We start from the raw sequence: 21,651 nt of genomic DNA, 5'->3' as shown, positions 1-21,651 counted from the left end.
CACATTCATACAATGTTAGTATATCCAATCACATTCATACAATGTTAGTATATCCAATCACATTCATACAATGTTAGTATATACAATCACATTGATACAATGTTAGTATATCCAATCAAATTGATACAATGTTAGTATATCCAATCACATTCATACAATGTTAGTATATCCAATCACATTCATACAATATTAGTATATCCAATCACATTCATACAATATTAGTATATCCAATCACATTGATACAATATTAGTATATCCAATCACATTGATACAATGTTAGTATATCCAATCACATTCATACAATGTTAGTATATCCAATCACATTCATACAATATTAGTATATCCAATCACGTTCATACAATATTAGTATATCCAATCACATTAATACAATATTAGTATATCCAATCACATTGATACAATGTTAGTATATCCAATCACATTCATACAATGTTAGTATATCCAATCACATTCATACAACATTAGTATATCCAATCACATTAATACAATGTTAGTATATCCAATCACATTGATACAATGTTAGTATATCCAGTCACATTGATACAATGTTAGTATATCCAATCACATTCATACAATATTAGTATATCCAATCACATTAATACAATGTTAGTATATCCAATCACATTGATACAATGTTAGTATATCCAATCACATTGATACAATGTTAGTATATCCAATCACATTCATACAATATTTGTATATCCAATCACATTGATACAATGTTAGTATATCCAATCACATTCATACAATGTTAGTATATCCAATCACATTGATACAATGTTAGTATATCCAATCACATTGATACAATGTTAGTATATCCAATCACATTCATACAATGTTAGTATATCCAATCACATTCATACAATGTTAGTATATCCAATCACATTGATAAAATGTTTGTATATCCAATCACATTGATACAATGTTAGTATATCCAGTCACATTGATACAGTGTTAGTATATCCAATCACATTGATACAATGTTAGTATATCCAATCAAATTAATACAATGTTAGTATATATCCAATCACATTGATACAGTGTTAATATATCCAATCACATTGATACAGTGTTAATATATCCAATCACATTGATACAATGTTAGTATATCCAATCACATTGATACAATGTTAGTATATCCAATCACATTCATACAATGTTAGTATATCCAATCACATTGATACAATGTTAGTATATCCAATCACATTGATACAATGTTAGTATATCCAATCACATTGATACAATGTTAGTATATACAATCACATTCATACAATATTAGTATATCCAATCACATTGATACAATGTTAGTATATCCAATCACATTGATACAGTGTTAATATATCCAATCACATTCATACAATGTTAGTATATCCAGTCACATTGATACAATGTTAGTATATCCAATCACATTGATACAATGTTAGTATATCCAATCACATTGATACAATGTTAGTATATCTAATCACATTCATACAATGTTAGTATATCCAGTCACATTCATACAATGTTAGTATATCCAGTCACATTGATACAATGTTAGTATATCCAATCACATTGATACAATGTTAGTATATCCAATCACATTCATACAATGTTAGTATATACAATCACATTGATACAATGTTAGTATATCCAATCACATTCATACAATGTTAGTATATCCAATCACATTAATACAATGTTAGTATATCCAATCACATTCATACAATGTTAGTATATCCAATCACATTCATACAATATTAGTATATCCAATCACATTCATACAATGTTAGTATATCCAATCACATTCATACAATGTTAGTATATCCAATCACATTCATACAATGTTAGTATATCCAATCACATTCATACAATGTTAGTATATCCAATCACATTGATACAATGTTAGTATATCCAATCAAATTGATACAATGTTAGTATATCCAATCACATTCATACAATGTTAGTATATCCAATCACATTCATACAATGTTAGTATATCCAATCACATTCATACAACATTAGTATATCCAATCACATTAATACAATGTTAGTATATCCAATCACATTGATACAATGTTAGTATATCCAGTCACATTGATACAATGTTAGTATATCCAATCACATTGATACAATATTAGTATATCCAATCACATTAATACAATGTTAGTATATCCAATCACATTGATACAATGTTAATATATCCAATCACATTGATACAATGTTAGTATATCCAATCACATTCATACAATATTTGTATATCCAATCACATTGATACAATGTTAGTATATCCAATCACATTCATACAATGTTAGTATATCCAATCACATTCATACAATATTTGTATATCCAATCACATTGATACAATGTTAGTATATCCAATCACATTCATACAATGTTAGTATATCCAATCACATTCATACAATATTTGTATATCCAATCACATTGATACAATGTTAGTATATCCAATCACATTCATACAATGTTAGTATATCCAATCACATTCATACAATGTTAGTATATCCAATCACATTGATACAATGTTAGTATATCCAATCACATTGTTAAAATGTTTGTATATCCAATCACATTGATACAATATTAGTATATCCAGTCACATTGATACAGTGTTAGTATATCCAATCACATTGATACAATGTTAGTATATCCAATCAAATTAATACAATGTTAGTATATCCAATCACATTGATACAGTGTTAATATATCCAATCACATTCATACAGTGTTAATATATCCAATCACATTGATACAATGTTAGTATATCCAATCACATTGATACAATGTTAGTATATCCAATCACATTCATACAATGTTAGTATATCCAATCACATTCATACAATGTTAATATATCCAATCACATTGATACAATGTTAGTATATCCAATCACATTGATACAATGTTAGTATATCCAATCACATTCATACAATGTTAGTATATCCAATCACATTGATACAATGTTAGTATATCCAATCACATTCATACAATGTTAGTATATCCAATCACATTCATACAATGTTAGTATATCCAATCACATTGATACAATGTTAGTATATCCAATCACATTGATACAATGTTAGTATATCCAATCACATTCATACAATGTTAGTATATCCAATCACATTAATACAATGTTAGTATATCCAATCACATTAATACAATGTTAGTATATCCAATCACATTGATACAATGTTAGTATATCCAATCACATTCATACAATGTTAGTATATCCAATCACATTCATACAATGTTAGTATATCCAATCACATTCATACAATGTTAGTATATCCAATCACATTAATACAATGTTAGTATATCCAATCACATTGATACAATGTTAGTATATCCAATCACATTGATACAATGTTTGTATATCCAATCACATTGATACAATGTTAGTATATCCAATCACATTCATACAATGTTAGTATATCCAATCACATTCATACAATGTTAGTATATCCAATCACATTCATACAATGTTAGTATATCCAATCACATTGATACAATGTTAGTATATCCAATCACATTCATACAATGTTAGTATATCTAATCAAATTGATACAATATTAGTATATCCAATCAAATTCATACAATGTTAGTATATCCAATCACATTCATACAATGTTAGTATATCCAATCACATTCATACAATGTTAGTATATCCAATCACATTGATACAATGTTAGTATATCCAATCACATTGATAAAATGTTTGTATATCCAATCACATTGATACAATATTAGTATATCCAGTCACATTGATACAGTGTTAGTATATCCAATCACATTGATACAATGTTAGTATATCCAATCACATTAATACAATGTTAGTATATCCAATCACATTGATACAGTGTTAATATATCCAATCACATTCATACAGTGTTAATATATCCAATCACATTGATACAATGTTAGTATATCCAATCACATTGATACAATGTTAGTATATCCAATCACATTCATACAATGTTAGTATATCCAATCACATTCATACAATGTTAGTATATCCAATCACATTGATACAATGTTAGTATATCCAATCACATTGATACAATGTTAGTATATCCAATCACATTCATACAATATTAGTATATCCAATCACATTGATACAATGTTAGTATATCCAATCACATTCATACAATGTTAGTATATCCAATCACATTCATACAATGTTAGTATATCCAATCACATTGATACAATGTTAGTATATCCAATCACATTCATACAATGTTAGTATATCCAATCACATTCATACAATGTTAGTATATCCAATCACATTAATACAATGTTAGTATATCCAATCACATTAATACAATGTTAGTATATCCAATCACATTGATACAATGTTAGTATATCCAATCACATTCATACAATGTTAGTATATCCAATCACATTCATACAATGTTAGTATATCCAATCACATTCATACAATGTTAGTATATCCAATCACATTAATACAATGTTAGTATATCCAATCACATTAATACAATGTTAGTATATCCAATCACATTGATACAATGTTTGTATATCCAATCACATTGATACAATGTTAGTATATCCAATCACATTCATACTATGTTAGTATATCCAATCACATTCATACAATGTTAGTATATCCAATCACATTCATACAATGTTAGTATATCCAATCACATTGATACAATGTTAGTATATCCAATCACATTCATACAATGTTAGTATATCTAATCAAATTGATACAATATTAGTATATCCAATCAAATTCATACAATGTTAGTATATCCAATCACATTCATACAATATTAGTATATCCAATCAAATTGATACAATGTTAGTACATCCAATCAAATTGATACAATGTTAGTATATCCAATCAAATTCATACAATATTAGTATATCCAATCACATTCATACAATGTTAGTATATCCAATCACATTCATACAATGTTAGTATATCCAATCAAATTGATACAATGTTAGTATATCCAATCACATTGATACAATGTTAGTATATCCAATCACATTCATACAATGTTAGTATATCCAATCACATTAATACAATGTTAGTATATCCAATCACATTAATACAATGTTAGTATATCCAATCACATTGATACAATGTTAGTATATCCAATCACATTCATACAATGTTAGTATATCCAATCACATTCATACAGTGTTAGTATATCCAATCACATTCATACAATGTTAGTATATCCAATCACATTAATACAATGTTAGTATATCCAATCACATTAATACAATGTTAGTATATCCAATCACATTCATACAATGTTAGTATATATCCAATCACATTGATACAATGTTAGTATATCCAATCACATTCATACAATATTAGTATATCCAATCACATTGATACAATGTTAGTATATCCAATCACATTCATACAATGTTAGTATATCCAATCACATTGATACAGTGTTAATATATCCAATCACATTCATACAATGTTAGTATATCCAGTCACATTCATACAATGTTAGTATATCCAATCACATTCATACAATGTTAGTATATCCAATCACATTGATACAATGTTAGTATATCCAATCACATTCATACAATATTAGTATATCCAATCACATTCATACAATGTTAGTATATCCAATCACATTCATATAATGTTAGTATATCCAATCAAATTGATACAATGTTAGTATATCCAATCACATTCATACAATATTAGTATATCCAATCACATTCATACAATGTTAGTATATCCAATCACATTGATACAGTGTTATTATACATGTATCCAATCAAATTGATACAATTTTAGTATATCCAATCACATTGATACAATGTTAGTATATCCAATCACATTCATACAATATTAGTATATCCAATCACATTCATACAATGTTAGTATATCCAATCACATTGATACAATGTTAGTATATCCAATCAAATTGATACAATGTTAGTATATCCAATCACATTGATACTATGTTAGTATATCCAATCACATTCATACAATATTAGTATATCCAATCACATTCATACAATGTTAGTATATCCAATCACATTGATACAATATTAGTATATCCAATCACATTGATACAATGGTAGTATATCCAATCACATTCATACAATGTTAGTATATCCAATCACATTCATACAATGTTAGTATATCCAATCACATTCATACAATGTTAGTATATCCAATCACATTGATGCAATGTTAGTATATCCAATCACATTGATACAATGTTAGTATATCCAATCACATTGATACAATGTTAGTATATCCAATCACATTCATACAATGTTAGTATATATCCAATCACATTGATACAATGTTAGTATATCCAATCACATTCATACAATGTTAGTATATCCAATCACATTGATACAATGTTAGTATATCCAATCACATTCATACAATGTTAGTATATCTAATCAAATTGATACAATATTAGTATATCCAATCAAATTCATACAATGTTAGTATATCCAATCACATTCATACAATATTAGTATATCCAATCAAATTGATACAATGTTAGTACATCCAATCAAATTGATACAATGTTAGTATATCCAATCAAATTCATACAATATTAGTATATCCAATCACATTCATACAATGTTAGTATATCCAATCACATTCATACAATGTTAGTATATCCAATCAAATTGATACAATGTTAGTATATCCAATCACATTGATACAATGTTAGTATATCCAATCACATTCATACAATGTTAGTATATCCAATCACATTAATACAATGTTAGTATATCCAATCACATTAATACAATGTTAGTATATCCAATCACATTGATACAATGTTAGTATATCCAATCACATTCATACAATGTTAGTATATCCAATCACATTCATACAATGTTAGTATATCCAATCACATCCATACAATGTTAGTATATCCAATCACATTAATACAATGTTAGTATATCCAATCACATTAATACAATATTAGTATATCCAATCACATTGATACAATGTTTGTATATCCAATCACATTGATACAATGTTAGTATATCCAATCACATTCATACAATGTTAGTATATCCAATCACATTCATACAATGTTAGTATATCCAATCACATTCATACAATGTTAGTATATCCAATCACATTGATACAATGTTAGTATATCCAATCACATTCATACAATGTTAGTATATCTAATCAAATTGATACAATATTAGTATATCCAATCAAATTCATACAATGTTAGTATATCCAATCACATTCATACAATATTAGTATATCCAATCAAATTGATACAATGTTAGTATAACCAATCACATTCATACAATGTTAGTATATCTAATCAAATTGATACAATATTAGTATATCCAATCAAATTCATACAATGTTAGTATATCCAATCACATTCATACAATGTTAGTATATCCAATCACATTGATACAATGTTAGTATATACAATCACATTCATACAATATTAGTATATCCAATCACATTGATACAATGTTAGTATATCCAATCACATTGATACAGTGTTAATATATCCAATCACATTCATACAATGTTAGTATATCCAGTCACATTGATACAATGTTAGTATATCCAATCACATTGATACAATGTTAGTATATCCAATCACATTGATACAATGTTAGTATATCTAATCACATTCATACAATGTTAGTATATCCAGTCACATTCATACAATGTTAGTATATCCAGTCACATTGATACAATGTTAGTATATCCAATCACATTGATACAATGTTAGTATATCCAATCACATTCATACAATGTTAGTATATCCAATCACATTGATACAATGTTAGTATATCCAATCACATTCATACAATGTTAGTATATCCAATCACATTAATACAATGTTAGTATATCCAATCACATTCATACAATGTTAGTATATCCAATCACATTCATACAATATTAGTATATCCAATCACATTCATACAATGTTAGTATATCCAATCACATTCATACAATGTTAGTATATCCAATCACATTCATACAATGTTAGTATATCCAATCACATTCATACAATGTTAGTATATCCAATCACATTGATACAATGTTAGTATATCCAATCAAATTGATACAATGTTAGTATATCCAATCACATTCATACAATGTTAGTATATCCAATCACATTCATACAATGTTAGTATATCCAATCACATTCATACAACATTAGTATATCCAATCACATTAATACAATGTTAGTATATCCAATCACATTGATACAATGTTAGTATATCCAGTCACATTGATACAATGTTAGTATATCCAATCACATTGATACAATATTAGTATATCCAATCACATTAATACAATGTTAGTATATCCAATCACATTGATACAATGTTAATATATCCAATCACATTGATACAATGTTAGTATATCCAATCACATTCATACAATATTTGTATATCCAATCACATTGATACAATGTTAGTATATCCAATCACATTCATACAATGTTAGTATATCCAATCACATTCATACAATATTTGTATATCCAATCACATTGATACAATGTTAGTATATCCAATCACATTCATATAATGTTAGTATATCCAATCACATTCATACAATATTTGTATATCCAATCACATTGATACAATGTTAGTATATCCAATCACATTCATACAATGTTAGTATATCCAATCACATTCATACAATGTTAGTATATCCAATCACATTGATACAATGTTAGTATATCCAATCACATTGTTAAAATGTTTGTATATCCAATCACATTGATACAATATTAGTATATCCAGTCACATTGATACAGTGTTAGTATATCCAATCACATTGATACAATGTTAGTATATCCAATCAAATTAATACAATGTTAGTATATCCAATCACATTGATACAGTGTTAATATATCCAATCACATTCATACAGTGTTAATATATCCAATCACATTGATACAATGTTAGTATATCCAATCACATTGATACAATGTTAGTATATCCAATCACATTGATACAATGTTAGTATATCCAATCACATTCATACAATGTTAATATATCCAATCACATTGATACAATGTTAGTATATCCAATCACATTGATACAATGTTAGTATATCCAATCACATTCATACAATGTTAGTATATCCAATCACATTGATACAATGTTAGTATATCCAATCACATTCATACAATGTTAGTATATCCAATCACATTCATACAATGTTAGTATATCCAATCACATTGATACAATGTTAGTATATCCAATCACATTGATACAATGTTAGTATATCCAATCACATTCATACAATGTTAGTATATCCAATCACATTAATACAATGTTAGTATATCCAATCACATTAATACAATGTTAGTATATCCAATCACATTGATACAATGTTAGTATATCCAATCACATTCATACAATGTTAGTATATCCAATCACATTCATACAATGTTAGTATATCCAATCACATTCATACAATGTTAGTATATCCAATCACATTAATACAATGTTAGTATATCCAATCACATTGATACAATGTTAGTATATCCAATCACATTGATACAATGTTTGTATATCCAATCACATTGATACAATGTTAGTATATCCAATCACATTCATACAATGTTAGTATATCCAATCACATTCATACAATGTTAGTATATCCAATCACATTCATACAATGTTAGTATATCCAATCACATTGATACAATGTTAGTATATCCAATCACATTCATACAATGTTAGTATATCTAATCAAATTGATACAATATTAGTATATCCAATCAAATTCATACAATGTTAGTATATCCAATCACATTCATACAATATTAGTATATCCAATCAAATTGATACAATGTTAGTATATCCAATCACATTCATACAATGTTAGTATATCTAATCAAATTGATACAATATTAGTATATCCAATCAAATTCATACAATGTTAGTATATCCAATCACATTCATACAATGTTAGTATATCCAATCACATTCATACAATGTTAGTATATCCAATCACATTGATACAATGTTAGTATATCCAATCACATTGATAAAATGTTTGTATATCCAATCACATTGATACAATATTAGTATATCCAGTCACATTGATACAGTGTTAGTATATCCAATCACATTGATACAATGTTAGTATATCCAATCACATTAATACAATGTTAGTATATCCAATCACATTGATACAGTGTTAATATATCCAATCACATTCATACAGTGTTAATATATCCAATCACATTGATACAATGTTAGTATATCCAATCACATTGATACAATGTTAGTATATCCAATCACATTGATACAATGTTAATATATCCAATCACATTGATACAATGTTAGTATATCCAATCACATTGATACAATGTTAATATATCCAATCACATTGATACAATGTTAGTATATCCAATCACATTGATACAATGTTAGTATATCCAATCAAATTAATACAATATTAGTATATCCAATCACATTGATACAATGGTAGTATATCCAATCAAATTGATACAATGTTAGTATATCCAATCACATTGATACAATGTTAGTATATCCAATCACATTCATACAATGTTAGTATATCCAATCACATTGATACAATGTTAGTATATCCAATCACATTGATACAGTGTTAATATATCCAATCACATTCATACAATGTTAGTATATACAATCACATTCATACAATGTTAGTATATCCAATCACATTCATACAATGTTAGTATATCCAATCACATTGATACAATGTTAGTATATCCAATCACATTCATACAATGTTAGTATATCCAATCACATTGATACAATGTTAGTATATCCAATCACATTCATACAATATTAGTATATCCAATCACATTCATACAATATTAGTATATCCAATCACATTCATACAATATTAGTATATCCAATCACATTGATACAATATTAGTATATCCAATCACATTGATACAATGTTAGTATATCCAATCACATTGATACAATATTAGTATATCCAATCACATTGATACAATATTAGTATATCCAATCAAATTGATACAATGTTAGTATATCCAATCACATTAATACAATGTTAGTATATCCAATCACATTCATACAATTTTAGTATATCCAATCACATTGATACAATGTTAGTATATCCAATCACATTGATACAATGTTAGTATATCCAATCACATTGATACAATGTTAGTATATCCAATCACATTGATACAGTGTTAATATATCCAATCACATTCATACAATGTTAGTATATCCAGTCACATTCATACAATGTTAGTATATCCAATCACATTCATACAATGTTAGTATATCCAATCACATTGATACAATGTTAGTATATCCAATCACATTCATACAATATTAGTATATCCAATCACATTCATACAATGTTAGTATATCCAATCACATTCATATAATGTTAGTATATCCAATCAAATTGATACAATGTTAGTATATCCAATCACATTGATACAATGTTAGTATATCCAATCACATTGATACAATATTAGTATATCCAGTCACATTGATACAATGTTAGTATATCCAATCAAATTAATACAATATTAGTATATCCAGTCACATTGATACAATGTTAGTATATCCAATCAAATTAATACAATATTAGTATATCCAATCACATTAATACAGTGTTAGTATATCCAGTCACATTGATACAATGTTAGTATATCCAATCACATTGATACAATGGTAGTATATCCAATCAAATTGATACAATGTTAGTATATCCAATCACATTCATACAATGTTAGTATATCCAATCACATTCATACAATGTTAGTATATCCAATCACATTGATACAATGTTAGTATATCCAATCACATTGATACAGTGTTAATATATCCAATCACATTCATACAATGTTAGTATATACAATCACATTCATACAATGTTAGTATATCCAATCACATTCATACAATGTTAGTATATCCAATCACATTGATACAATGTTAGTATATCCAATCACATTGATACAGTGTTATTATACATGTATCCAATCAAATTGATACAATTTTAGTATATCCAATCACATTGATACAATGTTAGTATATCCAATCACATTCATACAATATTAGTATATCCAATCACATTCATACAATGTTAGTATATCCAATCACATTGATACAATGTTAGTATATCCAATCAAATTGATACAATGTTAGTATATCCAATCACATTGATACTATGTTAGTATATCCAATCACATTCATACAATATTAGTATATCCAATCACATTCATACAATGTTAGTATATCCAATCACATTGATACAATATTAGTATATCCAATCACATTGATACAATGGTAGTATATCCAATCACATTCATACAATGTTAGTATATCCAATCACATTCATACAATGTTAGTATATCCAATCACATTCATACAATGTTAGTATATCCAATCACATTGATGCAATGTTAGTATATCCAATCACATTGATACAATGTTAGTATATCCAATCACATTGATACAATGTTAGTATATCCAATCACATTGATACAATGTTAGTATATCCAATCACATTGATACAATGTTAGTATATACAATCACATTAATACAATGTTAGTACATCCAATCACATTCATACAATGTTAGTATATACAATCACATTCATACAATGTTAGTACATCCAATCACATTGATACAATGTTAGTATATCCAATCAAATTCATACAATGTTAGTACATTGTACATGTATGTATATTTATTGAGTTTGTTTACTATCCAATCTAGTAAACACAACAATACACACTATTGGCCATTGAATTGTTATTGGCAGCCAATTAGGGTTTAAATATTAAGTGTTTGAGTGAGATATTATACATTATACGTTACATGCATGAAAAAAAAAATTAATAGATGAAAGAATGATGCATTGTATTGTATTTAGAATTCTATTGTTCAAAATGCTTATTACTATGGTTACTATAAACATACATAAATAGTGAAATAATCAGAACATGTACTTTTACAAATAAATACATATTCATGTTTATTGTTTATTTGTTGCAGACCTTTTTAGAGCAAACTAAGACAAAATTCAATAGGAACTATAAAGGTATGCCACTTAACAAGATCACAACCACAGTGGGTCTAAACAGTAAGTTTACATATATTGTTCTATCATTTTCATCACTTAAACCTTCATTACCAAAAGGCTTTGAACATTATTATTGGAAATTGAAAGCACAGTTTCATGTTTGGATAAATATTTATTGATGTTGGTATCCATTCAAATTGATACAATGCTAGTGTATCCAATCACATTGATACAATGTTAGTATATCCAATCACATTCATACAATGTTAGTATATCCAATCACATTCATACAATGTTAGTATATCCAATCACATTGATACAGTGTTAGTATATCCAATCACATTGATACAATGTTAGTATATCCAATCAAATTAATACAATGTTAGTATATCCAATCACATTGATACAATGTTAGTATATCCAATCACATTGATACAATGTTAGTATATCCAATCACATTGATACAATGTTAGTATATCCAATCACATTGATACAATGTTAGTATATCCAATCACATTGATACAATGTTAGTATATCCAATCACATTCATACAGTGTTAGTATATCCAATCACATTAATACAATGTTAGTATATCCAATCACATTGATACAATGTTAGTATATCCAATCACATTGATACAATGTTAGTATATCCAATCACATTGATACAATGTTAGTATATCCAATCACATTAATACAATGTTAGTATATCCAATCACATTCATACAATGTTAGTATATCCAATCACATTCATACAATGTTAGTATATCCAATCACATTCATACAATGTTAGTATATCCAATCACATTCATACAATGTTAGTATATCCAATCAAATTAATACAATGTTAGTATATCCAATCAAATTAATACAATGTTAGTATATCCAATCACATTCATACAATATTAGTATATCCAATCACATTAATACAATGTTAGTATATCCAATCACATTAATACAATATTAGTATATCCAATCAAATTGATACAATGTTAAGTATATACAATCACATTCATACAATGTTAGTATATCCAATCACATTCATACAATGTTAGTATATCCAATCACATTCATACAATGTTAGTATATCCAATCACATTCATACAATGTTAGTATATCCAATCACATTCATACAATGTTAGTATATCCAATCACATTCATACAATGTTAGTATATCCAATCACATTCATACAATATTAGTATATCCAATCACATTCATACAATATTAGTATATCAAATCACATTCATACAATGTTAGTATATCCAATCACATTGATACAATGTTAGTATATCCAATCACATTCATACAGTGTTAGTATATCCAATCACATTAATACAATGTTAGTATATCCAATCACATTGATACAATGTTAGTATATCCAATCACATTGATACAATGTTAGTATATCCAATCACATTGATACAATGTTAGTATATCCAATCACATTAATACAATGTTAGTATATCCAATCACATTCATACAATGTTAGTATATCCAATCACATTCATACAATGTTAGTATATCCAATCAAATTGATACAATGTTAGTATATACAATCACATTCATACAATGTTAGTATATACAATCACATTCATACAATGTTAGTATATCCAATCACATTCATACAATGTTAGTATATCCAATCACATTCATACAGTGTTAGTATATCCAATCAAATTGATACAATGTTAGTATATACAATCACATTCATACAATGTTAGTATATACAATCACATTCATACAATGTTAGTATATCCAATCACATTCATACAATGTTAGTATATACAATCACATTCATACAATGTTAGTATATACAATCACATTGATACAATGTTAGTATATCCAATCAAATTGATACAATGTTAGTATATCCAATCACATTCATACAATGTTAGTATATCCAATCACATTGATACAGTGTTAGTATATCCAATCACATTCATACAATGTTAGTATATCCAATCACATTCATACAGTGTTAGTATATCCAATCACATTAATACAATGTTAGTATATCCAATCACATTGATACAATGTTAGTATATCCAATCACATTGATACAATGTTAGTATATCCAATCACATTGATACAATGTTAGTATATCCAATCACATTAATACAATGTTAGTATATCCAATCACATTCATACAATGTTAGTATATCCAATCACATTCATACAATGTTAGTATATCCAATCACATTGATACAATGGTAGTATATCCAATCACATTCATACAATGTTAGTATATCCAATCACATTCATACAATGTTAGTATATCCAGTCACATTGATACAATGTTAGTATATCCAATCACATTGATACAATGTTAGTATATCCAATCACATTGATACAATGTTAGTATATCCAATCACATTGATACAATGTTAGTATATCCAATCACATTCATACAATATTAGTATATCCAATCACATTGATACAATATTAGTATATCCAATCACATTCATACAATGTTAGTATATCCAATCACATTCATACAATGTTAGTATATCCAATCACATTCATACAATGTTAGTATATCCAATCACATTGATACAATGTTAGTATATCCAATCACATTGATACAATATTAGTATATCCAATCACATTCATACAATATTAGTATATCCAATCACATTCATACAATATTAGTATATCAAATCACATTCATACAATATTAGTATATCAAATCACATTGATACAATGTTAATATATCCAATCACATTAATACAATATTAGTATATCCAATCACATTGATACAATATTAGTATATCCAATCAAATTGATACAATGTTAATATATCCAATCACATTAATACAATATTAGTATATCCAATCACATTCATACAATGTTAGTATATCCAATCACATTCATACAATGTTAGTATATCCAATCACATTGATACAATGTTAGTATATCCAATCACATTGATACAATGTTAGTATATCCAATCACATTCATACAATATTAGTATATCCAATCACATTGATACAATATTAGTATATCCAATCACATTCATACAATGTTAGTATATCCAATCACATTCATACAATGTTAGTATATCCAATCACATTCATACAATGTTAGTATATCCAATCACATTGATACAATGTTAGTATATCCAATCACATTAATACAATATTAGTATATCCAATCACATTCATACAATATTAGTATATCCAATCACATTCATACAATATTAGTATATCAAATCACATTAATACAATGTTAATATATCCAATCACATTGATACAATATTAGTATATCCAATCACATTCATACAATATTAGTATATCCAATCACATTGATACAATATTAGTATATCCAATCAAATTGATACAATGTTAGTATATCCAATCACATTGATACAATGTTAGTATATCCAATCACATTCATACAATGTTAGTATATCCAATCACATTAATACAATGTTAGTATATCCAATCACATTGATACAATGTTAGTATATCCAATCACATTCATACAATATTAGTATATCCAATCACATTCATACAATATTAGTATATCCAATCACATTCATACAATATTAGTATATCCAATCACATTGATACAATATTAGTATATCCAATCACATTGATACAATGTTAGTATATCCAATCACATTGATACAATATTAGTATATCCAATCACATTGATACAATATTAGTATATCCAATCAAATTGATACAATGTTAGTATATCCAATCACATTAATACAATGTTAGTATATCCAATCACATTCATACAATGTTAGTATATCCAATCACATTCATACAATACCTATTAGTATTGGCTTTGTGTGTTTGCAAACTATTTTGTTACAACCACAACACTTGGGATAGAAAGTAGAATCCTAAATTTCTGATGAATTGTGTATGATTATTTATTTATTGAACTGTTAGGAAAATAAAAAATAAAAAGCTTGTGGTTGTCCAATAGAAATTCAGTATTCCCAAAAGAAAATCCTATTAGGCCTAATAAGAAAAAAATGTGTGGTTTCCAATTCCACTCAATTTTAGAATAGGTGGTGTAGGTCTTCTCATCACCTGTACAACCATTACAAATTGAAAGAACAGTTTCATAGTGTCTTTTTAAGTTGATGCCAGTTTCTGCATCCACTGTTTCTTGCAAGACTTTATAATTTTCAAAATTTTATTATTAATTTATTTTTTTCTCGAATACGTAAAAAAAGTTAGCCTTAAAGTAACGCTGACAATGACCTTTACAACAACAGCAATAAAATCTCCACAACAAAAACAACAAAAACAACAACAGAAACAACAAGATGAAGTGGTTGATTTAGTGCAAGAGTTATATTACAAAGTAATTTGGTATTTTTGTTATATTTTATAGTTGGTAAAATTGATATAGGGTCAATACGACTTATGTTTTGGGATCTTGGTGGACAAGAGGAACTACAGTCTTTATGGGATAAGGTAAGTGGCTTTTTATGAGACTATGTAGAATACATGTAGATTTGATTATAGAAAACCACCATGATGACATCAACTGTGCCAGCAATGTTGTCAACTGTGCTAACAATATCATCAGCTGTGCTAACAATAAGTACTGTCAGCTGTGCTAACAATATTATCAACTGTGCTAACGATGTTGTCAACTGTGCTAACAATGTCATCAACTGTGCTAACAATTAGGCTGTTCAGACAACAACAAATCTTGGCCATGGTCTGGTCCCAGTAAACAAATTAATCTCGGATTAACTTTTGGTATGTGTTCAGATCGCTTATTTGTCTCCATCAAGTCTGGGACAAAAACAGCACCCTCAGACATGTCAATGCTGTACCATTGTTAAACAATGCTGACCATATATACAGTGCCATGTACTAATAACGATGTGTACCCATAGTGCCATGTACTATGACGTGTACCCAAACAGTGCCATGTACTAAAAACAACGTGAACCCATACAGTGCCATATACTAATAACGATGTGTACCCATGCAGTGCCATATACTAATAACGATGTGTACCCATGCAGTGCTATATACTAATAACGATGTGTACCCATGCAGTGCCATATACTAATAACGATGTGTACCCATACAATGCCATGTATTAATAACGATGTGACGTACCCATGCATTGCCATGTACTAATAACGATGTGTACCATACAGTGCCATGTATTAATAACAATGTGTACCCATACAGTGCCATGTATTAATAACGATGTGTACCCATGCAGTGCCATGTGTACTAATAACGATGTGTACCCATACAGTGCCATGTATTGATAACAATGTGTACCCATGCAGTGCCATATACTAATAACGATGTGTACCCATACAATGCCATGTATTAATAACGATGTGACGTACCCATGCATTGCCATGTACTAATAACGATGTGTACCATACAGTGCCATGTATTAATAACAATGTGTACCCATACAGTGCCATGTACTAATAAGGACATCTACCCATACAGTGCCATGTATTGATAACAATGTGTACCCATACAGTGCCATGTACTAATAAGGATATCTACCCATATAGTGCCATGTACTAATAAGGATATCTACCCATACAGTGCCATGTACTAATAAGGACATCTACCCATACAGTGCCATGTATTGATAACAATGTGTACCCATACAGTGCCATGTACTAATAAGGATATCTACCCATATAGTGCCATGTACTAATAAGGATATCTACCCATATAGTGCCATGTACTAATAAGGATATCTACCCATATGCAGTGCCATGTACTAATAAGGATATCTACCCATGCAGTGCCATGTACTAATAAGGATATCTACCCATACAGTGCCATGTACTAATGAGGATATCTACCCATACAGTGCCATGTACTAATGAGGATATCTACCCATACAGTGCCATGTACTAATAAGGATATCTACCCATGCAGTGCCATGTACTAATAAGGATATCTACCCATACAGTGCCATGTACTAATAAGGATATCTACCCATACAGTGACCTGTACTAATAAGGATATCTACCCATATAGTGCCATGTACTAATAAGGATATCTACCCATATAGTGCCATGTACTAATAAGGATATCTACCCATGCAGTGCAATGTACTAATAAGGATATCTACCCATGCAGTGCAATGTACTAATAAGGATATCTACCCATGCAGTGCAATGTACTAATAAGGATATCTACCCATATAGTGACCTGTACTAATAAGGACATCTACCCATACAGTGACCTGTACTAATAACGATGTGTACCCAAACAGTGCCATGTACTATGACGTGAACCCAAACAGTGCCATGTACTAATAAGGATATCTACCAATACAGTACATGTACTAATAACGACGTGTACCCATACAGTGCCATGTACTAATAAGGATATCTACCCATATAGTGCCATGTACTAATAAGGATATCTACCCATGCAGTGCCATGTACTAATAAGGATATCTACCCATGCAGTGCCATGTACTAATAAGGATATCTACCCATGCAGTGCAATGTACTAATAAGGATATCTACCCATATAGTGCCATGTACTAATAAGGATATCTACCCATATAGTGCCATGTACTAATAAGGATATCTACCCATATAGTGCCATGTACTAATAAGGATATCTACCCATACAGTGCAATGTACTAATAAGGATATCTACCCATATAGTGCCATGTACTAATAAGGATATCTATCCATATATAGTGCCATGTACTAATAAGGATATCTACCCATGCAGTGCCATGTACTAATAAGGATATCTACCCATATAGTGCCATGTACTAATAAGGATATCTACCCATATAGTGCCATGTACTAATAAGGACATCTACCCATACAGTACCATGTACTAATAAGGATATCTACCCATACAGTGACCTGTACTAATAAGGATATCTACCCATATAGTGCCATGTACTAATAAGGATATCTACCCATATAGTGCCATGTACTAATAAGGATATCTACCCATGCAGTGCAATGTACTAATAAGGATATCTACCCATGCAGTGCAATGTACTAATAAGGATATCTACCCATATAGTGACCTGTACTAATAAGGACATCTACCCATACAGTGACCTGTACTAATAACGATGTGTACCCAAACAGTGCCATGTACTATGACGTGAACCCAAACAGTGCCATGTACTAATAAGGATATCTACCAATACAGTACATGTACTAATAACGACGTGTACCCATACAGTGCCATGTACTAATAAGGATATCTACCCATATAGTGCCATGTACTAATAAGGATATCTACCCATGCAGTGCCATGTACTAATAAGGATATCTACCCATGCAGTGCCATGTACTAATAAGGATATCTACCCATGCAGTGCAATGTACTAATAAGGATATCTACCCATATAGTGCCATGTACTAATAAGGATATCTACCCATATAGTGCCATGTACTAATAAGGATATCTACCCATATAGTGCCATGTACTAATAAGGATATCTACCCATACAGTGCAATGTACTAATAAGGATATCTACCCATATAGTGCCATGTACTAATAAGGATATCTATCCATATATAGTGCCATGTACTAATAAGGATATCTACCCATGCAGTGCCATGTACTAATAAGGATATCTACCCATATAGTGCCATGTACTAATAAGGATATCTACCCATATAGTGCCATGTACTAATAAGGACATCTACCCATACAGTACCATGTACTAATAAGGATATCTACCCATATAGTGCCATGTATTAATAAGGATATCTACCCATATAGTGCCATGTACTAATAAGGATATCTACCCATATAGTGCCATGTACTAATAACGATGTGTACCCAAACAGTGCCATGTACTAATAAGGACATCTACCCATATAGTGCCATGTACTAATAAGGATATCTACCCATATAGTGCCATGTACTAATAAGGATATCTACCCATACAGTGCCATGGACTAATAAGGACATCTACCCATGCAGTGCCATGTACTAATAAGGATATCTACCCATGCAGTGCCATGTACTAATAAGGATATCTACCCATACAGTGCAATGTACTAATAAGGATATCTACCCATACAGTGCCATGTACTAATAAGGACATCTACCCATACAGTGCCATGTACTAATAAGGACATCTACCCATGCAGTGCCATGTACTAATAAGGATATCTACCCATGCAGTGCCATGTATTAATAAGGATATCTACCCATACAGTGCCATGTACTAATAAGGACATCTACCCATGCAGTGCCATGTACTAATAAGGATATCTACCCATATAGTGCCATGTACTAATAAGGATATCTACCCATACAGTGCCATGTACTAATAAGGATATCTACCCATGCAGTTCCATGTACTAATAAGGATATCTACCCATACAGTGCCATGTACTAATAAGGACATCTACCCATACAGTGCCATGTACTAATAAGGACATCTACCCATACAGTGCCATGTACTAATAAGGATATCTACCCATGCAGTGCCATGTACTAATAAGGATATCTACCCATGCAGTGCAATGTACTAATAAGGATATCTACCCATACAGTGCAATGTACTAATAAGGATATCTACCCATACAGTGCCATGTACTAATAAGGACATCTACCCATACAGTGCCATGTACTAATAAGGACATCTACCCATACAGTGCCATGTAC

The 21,651-nt window shown here is 28.8% G+C and overlaps 1 protein-coding gene across 2 annotated transcripts in view; it reads left to right on the top strand.

Annotated features, from left to right (window-relative positions):
* The window catches only part of LOC144445498 (ADP-ribosylation factor-related protein 1-like), a 70,309-nt gene that overhangs the window by 26,212 nt on the left and 22,446 nt on the right, over positions 1-21,651 (top strand). For both annotated transcript variants that reach the window (XM_078135067.1, XM_078135068.1), the window contains exons 3-4: positions 13,012-13,099; positions 17,390-17,472. In XM_078135067.1, the coding sequence (XP_077991193.1) occupies positions 13,012-13,099; positions 17,390-17,472 (171 nt within the window). The remainder of the gene's footprint in view (positions 1-13,011; positions 13,100-17,389; positions 17,473-21,651) is intronic.

The sequence above is a fragment of the Glandiceps talaboti genome, chromosome 14, assembly GCF_964340395.1.
Source record: "Glandiceps talaboti chromosome 14, keGlaTala1.1, whole genome shotgun sequence".
In the NCBI taxonomy this organism is placed as follows: domain Eukaryota; kingdom Metazoa; phylum Hemichordata; class Enteropneusta; family Spengelidae; genus Glandiceps; species Glandiceps talaboti.
Note: the sequence above shows the minus strand (reverse complement) of the source record. Positions and strands in the feature narration are given on the sequence as shown.